General features: G+C 34.7%; 1 protein-coding gene across 6 annotated transcripts in view; it reads right to left on the reverse strand.

Annotated features, from left to right (window-relative positions):
• DGKB (diacylglycerol kinase beta) overlaps positions 1 to 20,737 on the reverse strand; it is a 298,411-nt gene that overhangs the window by 114,836 nt on the left and 162,838 nt on the right. For all 6 annotated transcript variants that reach the window (XM_062508155.1, XM_062508139.1, XM_062508130.1 and 3 more), the window contains one exon: positions 19,556 to 19,620. In XM_062508155.1, coding sequence (XP_062364139.1) covers positions 19,556 to 19,620 — 65 coding nt within the window. The remainder of the gene's footprint in view (positions 1 to 19,555; positions 19,621 to 20,737) is intronic.

Genomic DNA, 20,737 nt, shown 5'->3' on the forward strand with positions numbered 1-20,737 from the left:
TATTTTCTGGAGCATGAGTGAGGAGAAAGACCTGGCATTATGCATTGCTGTTTTTCTTCTCCAGACATGTTAGTTTATGCCATTTCTGGAATTGTTGTCTGTTTATCTCCTACTTTGCTATGAAAGAAGAAGCATTCACTTTTACAACTGCATAAAACTGAAACTACGTTCAACTTGAATTAAAAATTGCACTAAGCAAAACTTGTCAAATTTCTTATTAGGGAATATTTTTTATTTACCAAATGTGATTGCACATGCAAGCTTTATTTAACTAGTTTATTATTTTGATTGCATATCTCCAAAATATGTTTTCAACTAACATAATTGTGTTAATTTGCATCTTGAAAGGGCACCTTTGCAAAACTGAGTACTTTATCAAGGTTATTCCTGCTGAATCAAATGAAATTCACACACAGAGCTGTAATAATTACCTTCAATATCTAGCATTGACTAGGGAAAAGAGAAAAAACAAAATACAATTTAAAAAATTTATATAAAAAGGATTTTCACTGAAATAAATATTAAAAAAACCCCCTTGTGTTGTCAGAGAATTCTTAAAAACAAGACCTGAACAAACAGGATGTGACAGAGACAACACCCCTTCCCTTATTCTAGAGATACCAACAGATAAAGTGTCCTAGTTACCAGCTGATGAAGCAGTGGCTGTTCAATAGAAAGTTTAACAATGGATTGCAGAGCCCTTGCTTTGATTTTACTCACAGATGATTTTGAACCCTTTCACTTAAACCAGTGGCCAAGCCTGTATTTGTTGTACTTTTTTACTTTTTTCTAGGAGGTTTTTTTTTTTTTGCAAGTGAGTATGTAAAGACTTCCTTTGTTTCAGTGGAAATGCACTTAATGTCATTTTTTCTTTTTCAAATTAGGACATACTACATCAAGGCAAACTAATTTTTCATCAGTAAAATTCTAATTTTAGATCACATACTTTTAAATTGCTGGAAAATAGAATAAACAGTTAAATGCAAGTGGCATTTGAACTTATGCAACTGTCCTAGGGTGGCAGCAAATCTAAAAGAATTTTGATTAGTGACTGCAGCCAGCTAACCCACTATCCACAATCTTGTTCCCCCTGAGCTTCATGCACTCATGAAAAGAGCAAACATCACATCGTGCATATGATCTCTTCTTATGTCTTGTTCATACATATGCTTGTGTAAGAGAAGCACATCACTTATTCTCCTTTTTGGGGTCTCTAGACTCTAGAGAACTGAGGTAGGAGAAGAATGTGGTATAGGGGGCAATACTGGTACATCACCTCATTTGTTGGCCTCTACAAAGAGAGAGGAGGAATGCTTAAACTAGAAATAATACTGTAGGCACTCATCCAATAATATGCAGATTAAATAATCTGTTATACACAAAAATGGAATGAAATACCCAGATAAACAGCATTGAAAGATCCCTTTGGATATATTCACAGGTGACTAGTTTAATTATGTGGAATCTCATAAATTAATTACATTATTCCAAACCTGATGAGTTGTGTCACAGTAATGCTGATACAGTCAAGATTAAAAAAATGGAGATGTAACAGCCTGCCTTGTTATCACTGTGGATGTTGTCACAGCTTCGCAATGAACTGTGACTGAGATGTATTAGCAGGTCAAAAGAGCAAAGCTTTTCAATTTTTAAAAATTCTAGAAAATGGATGACATTCAAAGAAAAGCTTACTCTTAGTGGGGAACCAAACAAAGTGATATTTTTTATATATATTTCTATATATATATTTTTTTTTTTAAGAGGGGTAAAAGGAAACAAAAAAATGAAGACAATGTTATTAAAAGGTTCTACTTCATGCCAGGTTTCTTCTATATGCTTATTGTGTACAATTTACTGCTTGAATCCCCTTTAAAGCTCACACAAAGACTTGGATAAAACCAGAAAGAAAACTGCTATGTCTCTTTCTTCCCGGACTGGCAGAGGTTGGGCCAGAGGTGAGATTTCAATGAATTACATTCGTAAGTGCCTATTAATTATTGATAACAGTATAGTTAGATGCATTATTTTATCTCAAATTAGAGCCTTGGAAATGGGTATTCACAAGAGCTCTCTCCAGCAGCTTTATGCAAGTGTTGGCAGCTGAATGAGGTTGGACCTGACTCACTGCTTCTTTAAAGAAACAGATAATTAAGTATCACCCAATCATGTGTCCTCTCCTTTTTTCCTTCCCTCTCCTTTTCAAAAGGTTAACACTTGAATGCTTTAAAAACCTGAGTAATAAGAAAAAGTGTGACCTGATAAACTTTCTAACCTCTATTTCTCTCAAAGACATTTTTAACATTTAATGTCCCACAATAATTTTGCTAATGTTCAATATTTTTCCATCTAGGAAAGCTCTGTCTGCTTGCCCCCTGTGGCAATATGAAGACACAGGTTAGTAATGTAATCAATAAACACTGAAATAATTAGTAAGATTAGCAAGTTTCTTGCAAAGGGGAAGGGGACAAAGCTCACTACATATTTCTACTTCCAAAAAAGCTTTTCTCAAATTATATCACATTTTTTGCTATTGCATATGTTTCTAGCATACACAAAAAGGATGACATGTCCTCTGACAGTCAGTGCTTTGGGCTGAATTTGAGGGGTATCAGTTTGATCCTAGGCTCCCTGGACAACCTTTCCATATTTTTACATACCTGTTTCACTATCCTTGAAGGCTTCATCTGAACTCATATATTCATGGACTCTGAGAGAACAATTATAAATACACACAGAGCTAATGATGCAAATATAATTGAAATTTAAATCCTCTTCCTTAGTTTTCCAATGATTTCTAGGGTGTTAAAGTACAAATTATTATTTTAAAGGCAAAGCCAGGTCTCTTAACACAACATTAAAACTAGAGATCAGGCAGGACATCATGGATCTGTCAGCGTTTCTTCTTTTAACTTGGAGTTGATGCTGGGTGTGATAAACCATCTACTTTCAACATGGTAACATTTCCTATGCAAGGAAGGCCAGTACACAGCTGTAACAGGATTTCTACACTTACTTGCACCTAAAGGTCCTTTTCTGAAACTGTGACAAACTTGCCATATATAGAGAGGCTTTCAGCCTAAAAACTGTTGAGAGATGATCATGCTTCTTCACTAACATTTTAGTTATGGCATTTTACAGGTGGCCCTGTATTAAGAATCCATTGGAGAGGATTTGACATTATAATGCTGCCGTCTTTAGGCTGTTTGCTTGCCTATAAAAGGCAAAAGTCGTAAGAGAAAAGTTTGCCATTCCCTCACCAGGCTAAAATTCTAGAAACCAAGGATACCCTTGGAACACCCCACCTACATCACCTTTTCCCGCAGTGTAAAACAAAGGAATTATACCTAATAACTGCTACCTTGAAGACTTATGTAGTTCTGAGACATTTTTAAAAATTCAAATTTTTCCTGAATGCCTTATGTGCATGTCTTGTTCAAACAAAAAAATATAGAATTGTTATGTAAAATGTCATTCAAAGTAGCTATTTATTATGATTCATTGTTGTGAATCATCTATTTAGAAAGGGAGAAGTAGGGTCAATTGTTTGGAAATTGTTGGCCCATAGGCTTATAGAGCTGATGTTGATCATCACAGCACTGGTTTATCTTTGTCAGTCATATGATTTACTTTAGATGGCAAGAAAATTTTGTTAATATCCAATGATAAAAGACTTAATAATATTAAAAATATATTTTATAAATCCCTTCATGACTGATTCTGTAATACTAATCTACTGCTGTTAAATCAGTCAGTATTGCAACCCTTTTTGTAAATGACTGAATTTTTGTGCTTTTCTGTATGTATATTTAGCACACTACAACAAATATTCTTTCACTTCTTTCATAATGGTAATAAAAAGAACCTGATTACTTTTTACTTGTCCATAAAACACATCCCCACAACAATCTGAAGCTGATTAGGGCAGTATATCAAACCTACACATGGAACTGTGCACACAAAGTAAGGCTTACTGGAATGTGTGTACAAATTAGATGACTGCAATAGTTAATAATGTAACACTTTTTTCTGCATTTGGTTATTTGAAATTGAAGTGATTTCTAGCCAGAACATGATGGGTTTTTAGTGCTTAAATCAGCTCTCCTTTATCAACACACTGATCCTAACTGCCATAATGAAAAATCTTGGACCTTGAAAGTTTGAACACACTGATGAAATACTGAGAAAACAGTTCTTATTCTTTAGTGTAAGATTAATTTTGAGGTTGTTACAAACAAAACCAAAATACCAAACTATACACTTTCCCCTCCTCCTTAGAATAAGGCTTCATTGAACTGTAGAAAAAAAAATCTTAATCTTATTGAAAGTGTAGGAATTGGAACACTTAAAGACACTTTAAATGATCTTAGGCTGTACACTTTCCACCTTGGGCTTAGGCCAGGAAGTTAGTTTCAAGAAATATTGAATACTACACAAATCCTAAGTAAAGGAAATTGGCTTCAATGTTTTAAAACATAAGGTCAGTGAATATTACACTGATTCAATGTGATAGACACAAGACCTGATTGTTTAGATGTGAAACACTCATTTCACATTCATTGCTATTTCTCCACTGCCTTTATTGGAGTCTAGAATCACCAAAAAATCACTCTGTGTGCACTCTACCTCAAGAGCAACTGCATTTAGTTTTGCTTAAAATAGAGAATTAATCACTGCCAGTATATTTTTTTTCTCTGACAGTGCTTAAAGTTTGAAGTGAAATTAGAAAATGATTGTTAATTTACACATACAAGATAATTTTATGTGACTTAAGAAAGATTAAATGGAACAATCAGGAGTGACAGTGGAAGAAATTAAATCAGGATATGAATGAGCACTGTTTTATACTGTAGGTGTTCCTGCAAAACCTAATGCTAATACTTAAACTCACCAGTTAATCACTTCCCATACTCTTTTTCAAATATTAACCTTTTAAAAAGTTGAATTATCTTAAGAATAACTTGATATATTATTAGGACTCATTTAAAAAGTCCATGCCGAAAAAGAATGGTTCTCTTTTTAAACAGTTTTTAATTATTATGAGGCTTATATGAAGAGGAAAATATATTTTAACAAGCATCCACACAAGTGGTCTGATTATGTTATTCTAATCTGCAAACCTAATTATCACCTTCTTATGGAGCACAAGGAACAGCTTTAGAAGAAAATTAATGTATCCTATCAGTGGGACAGTTTGTCACTTTATTAAATAATCATCTTCTTCACAAATAAAATTGTTAGAAGCTTCATTGTATTAAGGAAAAAATAAAACCCCTCACACCATTACATATTAAAATTAACTTCCCACCGTTTCTTTAATGGTCTATTAAGCCTTCACTGTGGTGGATTATGAAGTACAAATGAGGGTATCAACTGTTTCGAAAATGGTAAGAAACAAATACATTCTATGTGCATTTTTTATTACGGTGAGCTATATCTTAGCAAATATTTAAACCATTTTCACTAGTTTCCAACACAGAAAGTGTATATTAAACCCAAAGTAGATAATGTAATTTATCTTTCCTCTTTTTGATCTTCGTCATAAGCTGTGGGACAAAATTAACATCTCTCCACACCTAGCTCTTTTTCTGTAAAATTAAAAATGCAGTATTCTATATTGCAACCTAGAAGACAAAACCAAGCCAAACATATTCTGAAGTGCTATCAAAGATGCCCCTGGAATAAATCTTTAGATTGACCTATGCCAAAAAAAAGTAGAAATCTTGACAGAAATACTTAATGCATTGTTATTTAAAATATCATTCTACCTAAGACTGAAATTTGGCCTTCATATCATCAAAGAATTTCTGTAGAGTAGTTGCAAAATGTCACAGCTTGTAAGTACACACAGGAATCCATCTTGTAAACCAATATAGGGCCATATCGTCTGTCCTGTATGAAGAAATCCTACTGGGCTTACCAGTAACTAAAGACTTTATTTCACTAGTCATTGCAGTAAAAAAATATAGTGCAAAGGAAAAATCCTTTGGCTTTTTTACTTTCTCAGGATACATATGACTTCCATGTAGAGCTAACCTGGATTACTTTTAGCTACCTTTGATTAGGCTGTATTACACAGTGAAACAAAAACAAAAGCAAAATGAAAAAAAAAAAGAAAAAAAAAAAGAAAAAAGACCCCTATACCTAATTAAGCCAATCTGAATGGAATTTTCACCTCGAAAGAGCTGTTAGCTAACAGATGGAATATCAGCTTAAAGCTACATATAAAAGCATACTTAGCTACCCTTTATTAACTGTCTCTGGTGAGTCAACATACATCACCTGGGACTTAGGAGACACAGTTTGTGTATACTGTATTTGCAATAAAGGCATAAATTAATAACTAACATCTCAGGGAACTGCTCTTCCCTTTGTAATTCTAGCTACAGTTTTCATTGTTACCTGTTGGAGTTGTCACCCTGGTAGCAGGACAGCATAATCACCCTCCAAGACCCTTGGATGAGCCTATACTGTTCAGGTGCTCTGCTTCCTTTAAATAAACATTCACCATTTAACAACAGAGAAACAAAACCCCAAGGTGCCTGGCACAAGGCAACTTGTATTTCAGCCACACAGAGGGAGAAGTGAGCCATAATCAGGGGGTTACAGCTGGGACTGACTTATTTCAAGCAAGCACTGTGGGTCTCAGTGTAGCAGCAACTGCATGAGAGGCAAAGTTCCCTTTCTGTCATGAAGGAAGGTTCTGTTTTTTTCACATCAGAGAAACTCAACTACTTCCTGCTCAGCACTATCTCCAAGGAAGCTTTACTAGTTACATACTTTTCCCTCATTCCAGAAAGCAAGATACTTCGCTCTCATGAGCAATCTAAAATTTCATAAGGTTAAGAACTATGAAGATACTGATTTTCCTTAGGTATTACCTGCTACAGTTAAAAGTTTGCCTCCTGTAGCTTGTGGGTAAGATATAGCCTGCCATAAAAACTGTTTAATATTCTGTGATTTTTTTACATGGGACATTACCAGTAGTCTGTAAAATAAGACAATCAGTCTGAAATATTGGCGGTTACTTACTTTTAATGTACAAGACAATAAATTAGTTAATGAAAAAAAGCTCTGAAGTCATTGTTTCTATAGTAAACTCTATCCCTCTGCATTTTTTAGCTTACAACTGTGAAGATCAAATTCATGTCTTATGACAAAAGGTGAAAAATATAAAAGCTCAGATAGATCAGGATTTCAGTAATACAATCTGATGTTGCCAGGTGACAGGCCTGTGCTTATTTCCAAATCCAAGTTCTTGGACAACAGAACAAGAAAATATTCAGAGTTCGGTAGGTCAGAGTGCTTTAAAAAAAAATATATACTTTTTTTTCAGAAAAACTTGGTAGTAGATACTCTGCAGTGGCATGGATAGCAGTTAGTCTGCAGTGGCATTGATACTTTGCTTCATGCTTCTGAACAGACTTCCATGACAAAAAATATTTTCTCTACATGCCTCCAAAAGGGACTGCACCTCCAGAAGATCTCACAAACTTCTCACTGTGCATCAAAATCTTGGTACAGAAACTGAATATATCTTTTTTCAAGCTACAGGTTTTAGTGTGCTACTAGTTCAGAGCATTAAATGGCCATACTTGCAGTTGTATTACTTAAACTTGCAAAGTCAAAGAGTTTTCAGGTAGAAGTATACATTACATGCAGCTTTACACCTCATTCCACAGAGAATGAAAATGTTACGAAGAAGACAGACAGTGTACTATATAGGTCTCAGAAAAAACTAATAAATACACAAAACAAAGCAACATATAAGACTTCAAGTTAGAAACATGGCTGAAAAGCACTTTCCTCTTGCTCCACCAGCTTCTCCCCTTCCCTTTTTATTAAAATACTAAACCATAAGCATTAAGCAGCTCTTAATTTAGCTTTATAATAAAAATTGAAATCCTTCTTAACCAAGAATATAGTTTTGTTGAAATCTGTACCCTTGATTATTTTATAAGGTGAAGGAACAAAGTTAAGTCAAGAAAGGCAAGGAAAAAGGAGTTAAATCAGAAAGAGAAGCAAGAGAAGTCCTAAGGCATCAGAGGAAGGAAAGATGAGTGTGCCTTATAGCAAGAACAAATTTCTAAGTTAAAATTTAATCTCAAAGATTTCCTTCACCTGAGACAGCTAAAACACATTTTATAAGGACTAAGAAGCTGGTATAATATAGGAGACTAGAGAACACTAGCTTGTGATCCAGTGTACTCAACCAGTGCATACATTTTATCCAATACTTCTGCCATATGTCCATTTTGTAATGGAGCATGCTTCCAGAATTGCAGAGCTAGTTCCAATGCAGATGACTCTGGAAGTAAAAGCAAAACAGCCATAGCGGCACTGCCTTGTCCTTTAGTAGTTTAAATGTACCCTAAACATCAGGGGAACATGTGGTCTTGTGCTTCATGCAGACCTTGCAGTGCCATCCAGCTTAGAAGTTGTTCATTACACAGGTCAGCTGTGACTGTCCACAAATCATTTTGAGAAACTGTCAGAATTAGTGAAGGTTCAGAGTAGCTCTGATAGGCATCGTCCTTCTGTATCTCCAAGTAGTTTTGTCTTTGGCAGTGTTTGCTGTGATTAAGGTATCTCTGACGGGGACTGTTCTGCACCATGCCATTCTACAATTTTAGTGTCATTGGGCATTGCAGGTTGTTAGGAAAACCACCCAGTCTAACCATTCACAAGTCTCTCTGGCAGTCACGCTCCCAACACCAGATGCTGTCACTGCTGGACCTTCAGAGAGGGCAGATCCAGTAAGCTGACAGGTGTCTACTTCTCACCACACCCCACACACACATGGTCAGAACAGGTTTCCTCACCAGTTCAGCTCCATGCTTCCCACAGCAGAGACTCAGATGTTTTGTTCTATAATGCAATTTATTCACAGAGCAGTAACAGAGAAACTCAAGCTAGTTCCGAGGAGGAGGGACCCCCAGCAAAGGACCCCTGGGCTTTTACACCTCACAGCCCAAGCATATGCAAATCTCTTCCTCCTGAATCTTTGTCTACTGCTGTGGCTCCCAGTGTCCACTCATCTAGCTAGCAGCACAGGTCTTCATGCCCTTTGTTCTACAAAGGGTTGGCAGTTCATGGCTTATTGTCTCCTCGTGCTGCTCTCCTACTCTAGATTTAACAAAAGCAGTTAGGAACCTCATTCTGGCATGCAGATACTAGTATACAACACATAATCCATCACCTTTGCAACAGAGGTGTCTAGGTTCCATGATACTTATTTTGCCTGTGTTACTAAAGTAGTGGATAAATATTTTTAGTAATTTAAGCAATATAGTAAAAACTCAGAATTACACCAGACTTCAAATAATAAAAAACTGCCTCTTTGCCTGGTAAACTCAGACAGAGTCAAATTCCCACTTGTTTACTTGTTTTCTGTGTTTCTGCTGTAGTTGCTAACGACAACATTTGAATTTCCTTGTAGTCCTGGTCTTATTTTGTTGTTTAGTCACTAAAACACTTTCCGAGTAAGAGAGTGCATCTGATTATTCCTTGTCAGAAGGGGACTTGAACCCCAACTCCCTCTGCCTGGCTGACTACCCTCACTATGATGCCAGTATAAAAACATCCTTATGGCTCCAGTGTCCTGGCTGCTGTGCAGCTTTCCTGCTGCAAGGTCTCTTTAGATAAGCCAGACTTAGTTAGGTCGATCCATTCAGGTTTCATTTGAAAAGCCCAAAACAACTTATCAATTAAATTTATGTTCCCAAATCACTTGTGGTGAAGATTTATACTACAATTCTCTAAGAAATCAAAGTAGTGAAACATATTGAAGATTTCATTCAGTGTGAATAGTCAGCTGCCTCGTATCAGCAAGAAGAACATATTTCTTTGATTAACACCTTTTTCTTCCTTTGAACATCAACAAAATCTTGATAAAACCCCTAGATTGACAACTTAACACAGCCTTCCAGGCTCTACTATCAAAATCCAAAACACTCAGGAAGCTTCTGCTACTTCTGCTGTTACTATAGTTATTAATATATCACCATAACTAAAAGAAAAAATACAAGAAGAATTTTAGCTCATAAAAAAAAATCAATTCTGCCCTTGTTTTTTTTATATATTGTGAGCACAGATATGCTAACCACAGAGAAAGTTCTCCAGTTGGCCATTATACTCCCAAATCACAAGTTACTGCTCCAAAGAGCATTCGATGCCTTTAGACATCTTCATAATTGGCTCAGAAATAGCAAGCTGCAAGAAAGGTTAACAGACCTTGCTGTCCCTCATATGGACAAATCTTTATTAAAAACAGTGTAACTGAAAGGTTCTCAAGAATCAGGAAACCATATTACTTGCAGCTGTTCCCTAAGTCTAATTTGAACAAAAAAAAAAAAAAAAAAGAGAAAGAAAAAATGGCAAAACTAATAACTTCTTCCTCTTAGTATTAAATTAAAATCCTATGTAGCTTTTACCACATCTACCTATGTCACATGGATTTAAATGATACTGTGGTCTGAATTTTAGCCCATCAGGAAAAGAAATAACCTAAGTGCAATATTATTTTTAAAATTAATATTAATTTATTAACCTAAGGAACAGTATTATTTTTTGCCATAATTAAGTTGACTTACAGGGATTGGAACTGGATTTAACTGAAAACTTTCCAACCTTAATAAATTCCAAGTAACTACTAGATAGCAGTTTTCATGGCCAATGATTTTCTCCTTTTCCTTTTGTGGTCCATTTTATGCCATGGCATGTGAACATAGCAAAAACATCAAGCTCATTCTCACAATCCATGATCAGTAATTAATACAGAATTCTGCAACTCCTTATCTTTAAAGATTTAAGAAACAATACCAAAACGACACTGTTCCCCACATGTTTCTTTGCCCATCTTGTATCCTTGCTTGGCAGTTTCCCCACAAAGTACTCCCGGATATTTTGAGCTGAAAGGAGACAGAGGTATAGCAATCCCTCAGCCAACAATCTGCCACATGCCTTGTTGATCTGAACCCTTTTACCCAAACCAGAGCTGAACATTAAAGAGCACTCAAGACAGATAATATATATGTGTATTTCCTGAAGGGCAAATAGAGGGCTAATTGACCATAAACTATTTTTGTTTTAGCAATCTGGCAAAATTTTTTAAAATCCCACTATTTCTCTGTGTGACAGAGGGAAAAGTTGAGAGCAGGATCCTAGTGTCAATGGTGAGAGAGAAAATGACCATCCATTAATCTTCTTCTTTACAAGCAGATGTAGAACAATGGTTGCCAATTGTTCAGCAACGGAATTTTAAGAGAAGCCAGAGAGGAATTCCTCCAGTGCCATGACAGCACACAGAAAGGTTCTAAAATGAGCAAGCCTGTCTCAGGAATGGCAAGAACAGAAAAAATTATGAGACTTAGTTTCAAAGGCATAAATGACCAAAATAGTATTCCCAGAATACATCAGAATTTCTGTTAGGCAGACTATGAAGTATCATGAGGGAAAGGCAGACAACAGAACTTTAATCTCTTAGATATACTTGGCTTCAATAGCAGTAGTGTCAAAAATCAGAAAAAGCAACAGCCATTCCCTTTAAATCACCAAGTCAGCCAACACATTTCTCTGTGTTGTTTTTTTCTGTGCTCTGATTTTTTTTTGTTTTGTGCTTTTTTCTAAAAATATATTTAAAAATTTGTTTCACAGACACACACATACACAGCCAAAGACACTGAAAAAATGTATTTTAGCTATCGTTACATAACACAAAATAAAAAATATATGAAAAGAAAACAACAAATATGAAGGAATAGAAAATGTAAGTTTGGTTATATCAATGCTAAAGACATCTTCAATACTATGACAAATACCTCTCAATTTTGATTATATACTTGTGTCATTATCAGGTGAAATAAAAGAAAGCAGTAGTCGGTATTATTTTACAAGTAAAACCAAACTCCAAAACAATATTATGAAGACAATGTTAGCAACATTGCAGTTATAACAAAAGCACTGTATGCGGGTATAGCTGCATCTACCATTCAATTTTCATAGAAATGCATTACATTAATTGCTCTGTGATATTTAAAACAAATATTTTCAAAATATTTTCTCTGGAGAAATAGATCCTATGTTAATAAAAAGAAGATATAAATAGCAAGAGAATAAAAACTTGAACTGAGAGAGATCTGCTTGACTGATCTTATTTTCCAAGATACACAAATTATACTTTACTTCATACTATAAACTTTGAAATACCTCTAGCTTTGCACATTTCTTAGAAAGGCTGTGCAACCTATTGCAATAAAAATAAGCCACCTGGAATCAGATCAGAAAACATTCAGATTACTTAAATGAAAACACACAGACATGAGCCAGGCAAACTATATTCAAATGGGATAAAGAGGTAAATGGAAAATGCTATCTAAAAGATGGAGATGTTAACACAGGTTCTTTATTTGATACACTGAGTACTTAAAATTGCTTCAGTTATAAAATGAAAAAAGATAAGAACTTTGGTTACTTAATCAGGAACTAACATATTGGTTGAAAGCATTACTTTTCAGGTAATCTATTAAAAATGAATTTTGAACAGTAGTACTAAGATAGGGTTAGGGCAACTGGCTAAATTCTTCAAAATTTTCTTTCCAATTACCTAAATTTGTCTAATATGGTTTAAACCAATTTGCAGTTGCAGACTGTAGAGTTGAAACCTGGAGTATATTTAGATTCAGGATCTAAAGCAAATCTAGGATCCAATTTCTTGTGAGTTGAAGAACAAGAGAAGTAAAAGCACATGCTGTATGTTGTGTCAGTCTGTGCTGTACTAAAGGAGTATTTGGGTTCTCCTCATTATCTGTGGGAACTGTAGTAGGGGCTTAATTACCGGAATTAAAGGATTAAAAAAAAGCACCCACAGTTCAGTGTAAAGGTTTTCATTGTTCTGATTAAATTTTAATTTCTTTGTACTAAAGAGTGATGTGTTTATGTTTAATAAATAGGAAGTGTAAAAATTATCTCTTAACAATTCATCAGATTGCTTTTAATGGACTGGATATTGTCAATCATATTACATGTAAGTGCGTTGTGGCCACTTAGCAAACTTGACTGAATTTTCAAGAAGGTTTTGTTGGGTTTGTGACATATATTAGAAAGGGCTGCTGCTTAACTGTTTATAAAACCCAGCATCTGTTGTAAACATGAATTATATCCACATCAAACTTATGTAAAGATTTTCTATTTACTTCTGAGAATTGAAAATTAATTCATTCAAAATGAAGCTTGAAGCTGCAAATCCATGTTAGTGTTCATTAGTTCTGATTATAAGCCCTCTCAAAAAAAGCAGCAGTATTTGATAAAACCCAATTTTATTACAAAGTGCTTTATTTAGCGTGTTCATGAAAAAACAAGGAAAATAACCTTATTGATTGGTATAGAAATACTTGAGCACACTTCAACAACAAGGAACAAATAGCAAGCAGTAGGTTAGCAGTTTTTTCATATCTGCTACAAACTCCTCTCACATCTGAATTGACAACAATTTAAAGAAGCTAGAAATCTTTTTCTATCACTGTGTTATTCACAGTTATTTCAACTGGGGTGACTATACTGTGGAAGAGACCAAGAATTAATTCCTATAGAGTTAAATTTGCCTTTAACACATTGCAATAAAAGGCAGTAGTTTTAATTAATTAAGGAATGTGTAAAACATCCACTAGGCACTTCAATACATAGAAAAGGTTCAGTGACCAGCTCTGAGTAAGGAAACATCATCAGCAATAGATTTCTTAGCCAGCCTGACGCAAGTTGAAGAAAATCAGATTTTATTGACTTTGGGCTGTAGCTATGGATAAACGTTTTGTGAATCAACAAGTTTGTTACATACACAATGCATGCTGAGCCAATCCCTTTCTATGATTCTGCACCGTAAACAGTCCTGTCTCCTGGAAATGCAATTTTTTAACCCTTTATCATTAACCCTAATACACTTTACTTAACAATTTGTAAAGAAATTATTGTTTTAAAAGCTGGGTATCACTATGTATCTTGTAAATCTACAACTTCCTTTAAAGAAAAAAAAGGTAACATTCCCATATCTTGTCAATAGTAAGAGTATATATGTTAGACATTTGTTTTCAAAGGTGCAGAATGGCTATACCCTCAAATGCTCAGGCCTGACAAAGCCTGAACCTAGTTTAGTCCTGCAGGAGTGAATTTGATAGCTGCAGACCCTGAGAATATAAATATAAATTCACTGCTTTGCTTATGGTCTGATACAGGACACTGCTTTGAATGTACTTTGAAATCCCAAGGGATGCCCAGGACACAGGGATTCCTGCTTAACATACATTTTATACATCACACTGCCTCTGGCCTTCATGAGTCTGAACCTAAGGTTCCCCAAACACACCAGCCTCCCAGACAGTTGCTGTAGAAAAATGTTTAAGAGAGCAAGAAGTCTCTCAAGAAGAGGGCCTTAGCCCATTAGCACTTTCTAGAGAAATGATAGAAACATGAAATCTTGTATCAAACAGAGGTGCAGACACTGAAGATGCAAACAGCTGTGATTTTGCTCTGTAGACAGCAGACACAGATAGGCTAAAGCAGCCTTATGCTCCACCTATCCTCCTTTGTTCCAACTCAAGCACACATTATGTGCTTAGGGTATTATTTCTAAATAATACATTTACATTTTTGAAGTCTGACAAATAACATGCTAGTTGCTTTTTTTTATTTCCTTCTCTCTTATAAACATTATAACCAAGAGGTAGGCAGAGCCATCTGATGATGAGCCAGACGAGCCATCTCTTGCCTGTATGAAATATTTTGTGTTCTATCACAAATATTTTCACCTTGCTTTGCTTATTCTGATGACTACAGTTGCAGTAATGCTGCCTGAGTTCAGAGATGCTGTTCCCTGGAGCCTTATCCCCTTTTGAAAAGGAACCTGTGGGTTCAATGGGACAGGTGACAGATGTCTGCAATCTGGTCTCTCTGTGGGGCCAGTGACTTCTTTTTAAACATTTTCCTGTCAGTCACAACCAGAAAGGGAGGAGAGGTTGAAGGAGAGGCTGAAATGACTGCATTTAAAGTTAGGAATTTTGTATTGATGCTTAGTATATTCACTGAAAAGATGCGGTTGTGATTCAACCCAAAAGACTCCATCACTTAAACTGAAAAACTGGAAGAATAACAAAAATATCAGAATAGGTTTGTTCTGTCCAAACTGAAACATTTTGACTGTTGGATTCTAAGCTAAAATAAGTCAACTTTAAAACAGAGGCCGAGTACATCTGAGAGTAGACCAATTAATTCACCCCATCATAATTGATTTTGCTCTTAAACTGATTTTTTTTCACTTTCAGTCACAAAACTTGAACTTGCCTTCAACTCTAGTATTCAAACGGAAAAATTCTGTTCTGTTTATTTTGGCTGCAAGGCAGGACTAGACATCCCTTACAATAAAGCTTCAGAATACAGTAACAATGTATGCATGACAGGATGTTTCTCCTTTTTTTTTTTTTTTGTAATGTTACTAAAGATATGATGTTGCAACTACATTGTAGAGTGCAGTACCCAAGTCAGGACACCCAGAATAACTTACTAAAGATTCAGTGATATGTCATTTCTCCTACCTTTTCTTGCTGTGGCCTTTCCTTATTTTCCTGGAGAACACTTGCACAGGTCAATCAGTACTTCCTATTACTTAAGAACTTTCTTAGAGGCTAAATGTATAGATACCAGCACAAAATAAAAGAATAATTAAATGAGTTGAGAAGGAATCTCAAAAGTATATTGTTATGAATATGACATAAATGAAGTTATTAGGAACTTTTTCTGCTTTAGGTTTTCTTCATAGAAGACGGAAATAGATTGATGTTTGGAAACTTCAAAGACAATGTACTTAAGACTGTAAATGTAATTTATAAATCCTACTTCAGTTTACTGAGACTAAGAAATCTCTTATATGCTATGGGATGCCAAAGAGCCAAATTAGTATACCTGATTGAACTGAATATGATTTTAGAAAAGCTAACATCAACTTGAATTACTTTTTTGTTGAAAGTATTCTTTATTTCCTTGTGTATATTCCAGTCACATAACTGATACATCTGTTATTCCCAGCATCAAACCTATGATGTTTACACAGATCTCCCTGTAGGGCATTTTGGCCTAACTGAATCATTATTTCAACAGAATTTCCTACTTTAATGGTACTTTCACTTGAAATACTGCCTTTTGCAAGTTTTATCCCCACTGGCACTAACTCAGCCCTTCCACACTTACATTGGAAAATCTGACCCTACTGTCAAGCAGAAGATGCTGGGAAGGAAACTGATTTCTTCATCACAAGGTTGTGAGCACTTCAGACCTGCAGAGTGGGTGGGTAATGTGACAGCAGAGATTTTGGGGTTTATGAACACATACAAATCCTTATGCAATGTCAGTTCTGGTTTCTGATAAAGTATGCTAATGATCAAAAGATATAATTAAAATGCCATAGTAAGATTCATTTTTTGACAGAGCTTAGGATGCTACTACTGTGTCCTCACTTCCATTCTTTACTATTTGACTACCACCAGAATTATTCTCTTCCAGACCTGGGTATAGAAAAAAGCAATGTGTATTTTAAAATCACTGGTAGACATTTATGCTGAGCTTTATTTGGAAAACTATATGGAGCCATTCCATATCAGAGCTTACAAGTATAATATTTTCAGGATATTAAGGCATGTATGAGGTATTTTTTTATTGAAAATTAAGCTTCTGAACACAGAAGACCCTTTTCACAAAGGAACTTGATTTTAATTTCTTAAGAAACTCAAATAACCAGGTGCTTCATTGCAAAGGAAAAAATTGATGAGAATTTTTAGTGAATGAATATTTATACACACTTAAACTTAGATTTTCCAAAGACTTATGCCTAACCATCTCTAGACAATTAAGAAATCTAAAACTAAATTTATTTATTTTTCTTTTTAATAACTCAATAATACTAAGTGTTTGTCTAAAATCTGTGAGTACTGCAGAATTCAAAATAGGACACAGTTCCAAAGAACTAGTGACCTAGTTCCAAAGAACGCCACAACATTGGCTAGTAGTCATTAAAAAAAGCATTTCTAAGTCTTGCAATATTCCCTTATTTTCATCTTGAGAAGACAAACAAGTACAAGAAGATTTTGCTTCTGGACAAGTAGAATGTGTCAGGAGTTTTCATATTAGTACACTCTTTACACATGAACTTTGGGATCAGAGTGGCAAGAAATAGCCTAAGCAATTTGAGGATCATGACCAGGATTTAATGTAAAAGATTCTCTAACTCCAAACTTTACCTAACTTACTTCACTGAAGCAATTACAACACCTGTGTATTTCAAAAGATCCCTGCACACAACATAAACTTAAAGCTTCTCTTCAGTAAGGAAAATTTTCACATGTTCATTTTTCAGAGTAGAACCTCAGTGCAAAGACCCACTCTGAATGATAGCTGTGAAAGTTAAAATGTTGGAAGACTGGGCAAGAGGAAACTAACATAAAATCAAAAAAGAATTACTTTTTTAAATCACAAGAAAGATGCCCATATTACAGTGTAGGATTTTCAAATGAGTAATGTAGGGTTTTCAAAGGAGCAGGTGCTATTCACTACAGAGCCCACTATGAATCAGACTTGAGTTAGACTTGCTGAGCCTAAATAATTTAGATTGCATAAAAAATTCTATATTCTGGTGAATTAAGATTTGAGGCTAAGCAGACAACTAAAAAGGGGGTTTCTTTTTATACCCTGCAGGAAATTGCTGCTGCAACATGTTATGGCCTTATTTTGACATGCAAATAAGTGGTAATGAAAAAAGTATTTGTGAACTAACATAATCTGGAAAATTCTATTGAACAAAAACAGAAAACCCCTTTTTTCTCATTATACACAAGGAGACACATCTTAAAATACCAGTTTCTATTCTACTTTGCTCAAGTCTTTATGCCGTTTTTCAGAAAGGCATAACCTTTCTGAATGATCTTTATATATCTAAAGAATCATCGCTTTTTTCAAGGTCTTTCAATATAACACTACCAAAGTACATAGGGACTGCGACTATATATTTTTGTAACTAATTTCCTTAAGATAATGTTAGAAGTATCAGGTTCCTTAAAATATAGATGAATTTCAAGGTGAGTCTGCTAGCAGATGTTATTAATGACATATGATTTATTGTGACATGATATCTGATCTGAAACTCATGTTATTAGCTGAGCTTTTTATAAATTATAATTGCCAACTGCTGAAAATATGCAGAAAGACTACTGATAAACTACCTTCATCTTCAGGGCCTAGAATACTGTCATTTGCTAAAAGTCCAATACCTCCAGTCCTGCTGGTAGTGTACAGTACATTGGGATGCATAGATCAGACTTGAGTTCAGATCTTATCATTGTATAATTCTTTCAGAATGAGGAGCATCATAGCTAGGAAAAGGGGGTCATAGAAAATAAACGTTCACTCTGTGACTTAAAAAGAAATATATGCTTGGGTTCACAGTATGTCACTGCATAGATGCTAAGCAGATTGAGTATTTGAGGAAGAAAAGGCCCCCATTCTGACTACTAGCTATAAAACTTTTAACAAAAAAGCAAGTAAGCAAGATAATATTCAGATATGTTTAAACATCATTCTGTACAGCTCTTAGATGTGAACACACAGAGAATATTTTAACATCCTAAGGCCCATGAAGATTTGCATCTACAGAAGACTTTCCAGGTCACCCTCATGGATAACTAAACAGTCTATGGTTAGATTCACAGTGAAAAAACATTGTGTTAATAATTAGTTCTAGACATTCTCTGTTTATTCCAAATAAGATTGTATCTTACTTTTCTCTCCCCATGTGTCTTTAAATGTTAATTAAAGTTTCTGAAATGTTACTTTCACCCACCACAACTAACTTGCTAAATTACCTAAATAAGAAGAAACAAACATAAACATTGCATTACGAATATTATCTACTCAACAAACCAGATATTGAATTTACAGTAAATGTAATGCATTTTTAATTTCCAGAAGAGCTCTGCAATAGCACTAAAGATTCAGAGAGCAACATAAGAAACAGATGCATGGTCTCGTTCCTGACTTTTTTTATAGAAACAAAGTTGTTTAATGATAAAAGCAGGTCTGTGTATAATGGCATTCACTTGCCCTTACTAAGAGTATCTATGGAAGAGCCCCCTGTCAATGTACCAGTGTGAGTGTGAGAATGAAACATAAGGATCACCATCTGCAGCTGTCTACGAAGTGTTCTTCAGTGCCTAATGGCAAAGTGTCAATTCAGGGTTCCTCACAAACACAATGCATCATCCTGTCCATGCTAGCCTTACAAGGCAAACATTTCACCTGTGAGAACAGTTTATTTATAATGCTATTCATTTTAGTTGAAATACCAGATCAAAAAGTTACACTACAAGCAGTCTGGAAGCATATGCTTAATATAAAATGAACCAATTTCCTCTCCTTTATAAGAATAAATATTTTAAAGGATGTGCAGAATTTAACCCCTCACAGAACATATCTTAATAACATGGAAAAATATTTTTATATGCATATATTTTTAGATTCTTACCTACTGTTGAACTTCTCTGGATGTTTTTCTCTCATGATATGGAATCTGTGGGCAATTGAAGCATCCTAACAGGACAAAAAAAAGGCACCATAAATCTATTATGACAGGAAAATAGCAAAATAGAAGACTCAAACTGTAAACAGTGCATATAGTTTGTAAGGTGTTCTGTGAACTGTCATTTTCAACAAGAGCAATTCTCTTATCACTTAGAAAGTTTACAGATACATTGCTCCCAGAATGGGATGTATCTGAACTAGTAATTTTTTACTCTTGTTGCAGTCTCCATTAGTTCTTTTGATGACAGTTTTGTATAGTGAAAATGTTTACAAATTTTATACAGCGAATCATATCCAGACATGGTGAAGGTTTACTGTAAGACCACTGATACAGTTCTGTCTTGTTGAAATACGAAATAAACTATTTGAAATCCACTTCTCCAGTAAAAAGTGAGTGACAGATTCAGTAAAGTTACTTTATATGCATACAAGTTGATATTTTCATATGGCATTCAACAGCTTTCTCTAAAACTGGGTAGAAAATAGGAATAATTGCTAGATGCTAGCATCTGCTGTATGTCATAATGTCAAATCATGTGGGGAAATATTGTTTAATATAAAAATATATTTTAATGAAATATATTTTATAAGTATTTTTAAATTAAGTAAATGATTTTAATAATACAATCAAATAACATGCATGTGAAATGAAATAGCTGTATGAAACAGTCATAAGTGTATAATATTTAGAAGAGAATAAACCCAATGTGCTGGTGGGAGATGTTGAAAATAGAGTATTTGGAACTGATGTGCTCCTTTAAAGGTATGAAGACAATTTTTTCCTCAATCCAGGTAATAAGAAGCGTTAGTTAAGTTAGTAAGAAATATAAATGAATCCCAGCTTCCATGCAATAGCATTTGAGAAAAGCTACAAATAAAACTGTTGCTGTAATCAATTACCAAATATATATATATATATATGAACTTCCCCACCTATTATTTGCCAACTTAATAGATTATGGAACTATGAAGCCTAAAAATTTGAGAGAAATATTAAATTCAGCATAAGCCTAGTAATCTAGCAACATTTTAAATTCTTTTCAAACAATGGGAATTAGAATTTGGAGGAAAAGCCCTCAAATTAAATAGTTAAATAACTTATTAATGATTCCAAACATGAATAAAA

The sequence above is a fragment of the Cinclus cinclus genome, chromosome 1 (assembly GCF_963662255.1).
Source record: "Cinclus cinclus chromosome 1, bCinCin1.1, whole genome shotgun sequence".
Taxonomy (NCBI): Eukaryota; Metazoa; Chordata; class Aves; order Passeriformes; family Cinclidae; genus Cinclus; species Cinclus cinclus.